The sequence below is a fragment of the Aphanomyces invadans genome, assembly GCF_000520115.1.
Source record: "Aphanomyces invadans strain NJM9701 unplaced genomic scaffold supercont1.56, whole genome shotgun sequence".
NCBI lineage: Eukaryota > Oomycota > Saprolegniomycetes > Saprolegniales > Verrucalvaceae > Aphanomyces > Aphanomyces invadans.
This window is the reverse complement of record NW_008580201.1, coordinates 184,804-189,084: the sequence shown is the minus strand read 5'-3', so window position 1 is coordinate 189,084 and position 4,281 is coordinate 184,804. Positions and strand designations below refer to the sequence as shown.

The 4,281-nt window shown below is 54.1% G+C and overlaps 2 protein-coding genes across 2 annotated transcripts; one reads left to right on the top strand and one right to left on the bottom strand.

Annotated features, from left to right (window-relative positions):
• Positions 1 to 162: 162 nt before the first annotated feature.
• Positions 163 to 753, bottom strand: H310_13798 (hypothetical protein). The gene has a single exon (XM_008881436.1). It carries the CDS (start codon positions 712 to 714, stop codon positions 202 to 204), a length of 513 nt encoding a protein of 170 aa, XP_008879658.1. The 5' UTR covers positions 715 to 753; the 3' UTR covers positions 163 to 201.
• A 1,224-nt stretch (positions 754 to 1,977) lies between these two features.
• H310_13797 (hypothetical protein) lies at positions 1,978 to 2,955 on the top strand. The gene is made up of 2 exons (XM_008881435.1): positions 1,978 to 2,754; positions 2,818 to 2,955. The coding sequence occupies exon 1, from the start codon at positions 2,177 to 2,179 to the stop codon at positions 2,711 to 2,713; it is 537 nt and encodes a 178-aa protein (XP_008879657.1). The 5' UTR covers positions 1,978 to 2,176; the 3' UTR covers positions 2,714 to 2,754; positions 2,818 to 2,955.
• The last annotated feature ends 1,326 nt before the right edge of the window (positions 2,956 to 4,281 follow it).

Here is a 4,281-nt window from a genome sequence, read left to right as displayed (position 1 = left end):
AAGTCGATTTCATGTTCGAATGCCCTCTGTAGATGCGATTGGGGTTCTTGGTCGGTCGCGGGGGCGTCTCCCGCCGGACTTTCACGGATGTTCCATCGGTGCAATCCTGATCAAGCCCAAATTTCTATCCTTGTCTGCACCGGGGATGCAGACAGAGAGAGGTGCAGAGAGCATGAGATCATTCCATAAACATTCGGTTAATTAAACAGCGCTGTGTTCGGGCTCCTTGACGATGGGAGCTTCACCGACGGGGGTGGTGGCCTTGATGTAGAAGTCACCAGGTGCGTCGACGGACGAAGCAGGTTCGGACGAGTTGTTGGCAGAATTGCGCTCCATCCATTGAAGGGCCACTGCACCAGCTTGGAAAAGGGTGGCAATGAAGAGGAAGATGACAGCAACAACACCAGCGCCAGGCAACCAGCGGAAGCTGGCAAGGGCAATGGCACCAGCCAACAATAGGATGGTGAGGACACCATCGACAATCAACTGGGTTTGGGGCACGAACGACACGGCATTGAGGAACGTGACAAAGTACGAGTGCAACAGCACATACGACAACGCGATGAAGCTGACGAGGAACGCGTAGTCGCCTTCGCTGATGCCAGTAACACGAGTGCAGGTGAAGAACGAGATCACGGTCGCCACAAAGACGCCGGCGCGGGCGAGGAAAACCTTGTTGCCGGGGAACTGGGTGAACGCACTGAGGTCCGTCATGATGGGTGAGCTTTGAGGGGTTCCACGTAGATTTGGAAATGAAGAAGAATTTGGATGACCCTAATTTATTAACAATTCTTACTAAGGTATACAAACATCAAGTATGATTAGTATTATATCAACGTTTGGCCTTTGTTGCGTGAAAAGATCACACCTTGTTCCAAGGAATCTTCTACTGCCGGGGGAGCACGTTTTATGGGTTAAAGACCCCCAACCCCCTCGAAAAAAAAACAGAGAGAACTGGGAGGTATCAACTGTTGGTGGCTGCGAGGCCGCTCGGGCGAGCCGACTGGGGCGCAAGAATCCCCGAGCCAACATTTGCACCCGTGCAATTCCGAGGTCAAATCTGTCCTGGCCACCGGAGGTGTGTGCCTTTGCTGAATTTTCGAAGGAGCACGACTCCACTGTTCTTTCGGGTCTGTGACAGCACTTCATGCATGAAATCGGATGCGGCGGTTTCCCTCTGCATGTTCCCGTAAAAACGCCGTCCTCAGCCAGCGAACGATGCAGCAACTTCTCTGAACGGACGCACTGTGCACAACACGTCGAACCAACCACGTCCAATATCTCCACGGACGCAGCAATTAGAAAAACAGACGCGTCCAAAAAAACGCGTTAAATCCGCCCGTTCATTGCCGAAAAGGTGCGGAGTCAAAAAATTCGTTGAAGTTCAAACTTTCACGTGGGCGGCTGGTTTGTTCCAGAAACACGCACAGGTGGAGGCCAAAATTTGCCGTCGGTTCACGGATCACACGAGGCCCAACGGCACCGACGGCACGCACGTCGACGACGACATTGCAAGCAGTGGCGCGGGCAAGATAATACAGAAAACTTGGGCGATGGTGGCGCCACGCAGGCGGTGGTACCAACGATGTGCGACAGACTGTCGTGGGACGACGCAGTTCGAGAACCCACTGGACTTCAGGAATTCTTTGGGTGGAAATATCGCCAATTTTTTGGAAATTCCGCCAATCCAATGGCAAGAATTCAGCAAGGTGTCCTTGAATGTCCTGCCATTTGGAGCAATGGCCAATCCGAGCAGACAATGTTTTATCGCGCAATTTGATTGGTGGACGTTAAAGAGCGTCTTTGTGCACAAACAAATGCCGTACGAGGGTGGGGATGGAGCGAAGGAATCGGTGCTGCGAGCTGGCGGCATGGACCGGGCAGATGCCTGTGGGCATGTGCGTAGAATAGAAGCGGGACGGCGAGAGAATCCGTCGGCGATCGGATTTGATCTCACTTGATCTCAAACCAGGTGGGCATGTGCACCAAACATGCAGCCATAGGTTTGAGGGCGCTAATTATTTCGAGTTGCGCTTCCGATGTTGTACGTCAAAGTTGTCGTCGTTTGGACGAGCGACTTGATCGTACGTTCACTGCACTTGGGTGATGGCCCGTTGTCGGCGCATCGTGGGCATCGTTCAAGCAGCAACGCGCCACCAACGCGACGCAGGTTTCAATGGACTCGCCCATGTTTTCGACGGCCGACACGGCAGTCCACGAGAAACCGAGTCTGTCGAGGATGTCGAAGTTGTGTTTGCTCATGGTGTCTTTGCTTCGACGGAGCTTGTTGACGACTCGCCCAAGGGCCAGTGGGTTCCCAGTCCATTGGACGTTCGAGTCGGGCAGAGTGTACTTTTGCGGCACTTCCAAGTGCCCATATGCAGCCTTGTACGCTGCGAGCGCCGCCACCTTCATGGGAAAAGAAATCGACCGCCGCGGTCCTTCCCAGTCAAACCCGATCGCGTCGAGATCCATCCGCTTCGACGTTGGAAGTGACAATTTGGTGCTGCGGATATTGTGCACACGGACACCGAGTGGGAGACCCCACGCCAATGCGGGCCACTCGGTGCTCCGAGGCACCTTGAACTTCTGGGCCACCTGCATGTCTCCGTGTACGACCTTGTACGCGACCAACGCCTGCACGACTACACTCCAAGGAACTCGCGTTGCGGGTGCAGCAGCTAGCAGGGCTCGCGTGCCTAGTGAGGATTGAGTGGATCTTGACGCTGTATTGGCTCGGGTGGACGATGCTCGGTTCGTTTTTCGTCGTCGGAATTTGGAGGTGTTCTCCCACGGACTCACTTGCTGTCTTCGTAGCTGGTGATGAAGAGATGTTCTAGTCGGCGCGGACTCGTCGTCCACGTGAGGTACGTTGAGTGGATGGACGAGGAAGTTAATTGCGAGCTTGGCTGCTGCCATGGCGGGATTCAAAGTGAGCTGTCGCGGAGTCGTCTCGAGCACGGCATTTGCGATTGGGACGCACACATTGAACCTAGCACCGAGAATGTCACGTCTCTCAAAGAGATGCCGGTAGTACCTGTACAATCCTTGTCGCGACGCACGCTGCTTGGCAACAAGCCCAGGACGTGTCGCTCAGTCGACAAGGGCTCTCCCAACCCTGCTCGAGGTTGTCCTCTTCCGTTCGTGCAGCCCTGTCATGATCCGCCCTGTCGTGACGTTTGGTGGTGTGATCTAGCAATTACTATATCGATTCAAAAAATATATTTCGAACTGTCGGAAAGTAGTGAAAATCGAGAAAATCTCAACATGGTACTTCGCCGTTGGAAATTGGCAAATACCATGTTGATTCAAATCGACGGAGGTACCTCTGTACGAAAGCACTATGGAGTCACGTAGTGTCAATCGTCGTCCAATTCTCACGATGGCATGCATCTTCTCGTGCTTCCAGGCCAACATTTGGCCCACGTGACGTCGCTTATTGGCCAATTCGCACGGTTTCCATGTTGAATGTGTGACTTTTAACATTTAGAAAACTGGACCTGGTCTACCGTCCCCTCGCGGCAAAGTGGTTCACCAAGCACCTCAATCGCGCCAGTCCTTGCGCGACGTGTGGACCAACTCTCCAGCGCCTGCGGACGGTGCTTGACCAAAATGTGCGGTCCTTACCTGGCGAAAAGGTACGGCGCTCCCAAACCGGGGCCATCAATCCCTTCGCGAAAGCCCAACCATAGTGCATGTTGGGGTCACTAAATGCAGCCGTCTTGTCGAGGTGGAGCGCGCACAGGTCGTGGTTGTGTTTGCGAAGGACGCCAAGATTGGGGGACAGCGGCGACAGAAGGCACAAGTAAGCATGGTCGCACGATCTGCTTCCCCGAGCGTGCCGAACGACACCCCCATTGACGAGGAAACGTTCCAGTGCGGCGCACTGCAAGACCACCCATCCAACTGCTGACCAGTGGGTAGTTGTCGCGGCCAAGATGTGTCCCGACTGCCATGCCCCGACAGAAAAGAATGGCAGGTGCGACCACATCACGTGCATCTATAGCCAGCATGGGTACTCTGAGTGCGCGGCGGATTTCAACAATGCACAACACGTGCACGACCACCTTGAAAACAGCCCACCACTTTGGCTTGGACGATGCCATGTAGAGATATTACCATGTAGTTTTATATCGTCCACATGACCACATGGAACGGCTACAAATGTTCCGCTACATGGGGACAAGTGGCTTGAGATCCCAACATGGACCGTTCCCGTGGAAGGGGGAATCGCTCGTTTTACTCGCCGACATGCATCCAGCATCCCAACGACACACAAGA

Excerpts from the sequence above, each read along its gene's own strand:
- H310_13798 (XM_008881436.1), bottom strand. The coding sequence starts at position 714 with ATGACGGACCTCAGTGCGTTCACCCAGTTCCCCGGCAACAAGGTTTTC.
- H310_13797 (XM_008881435.1), top strand. The coding sequence starts at position 2,177 with ATGGACTCGCCCATGTTTTCGACGGCCGACACGGCAGTCCACGAGAAA.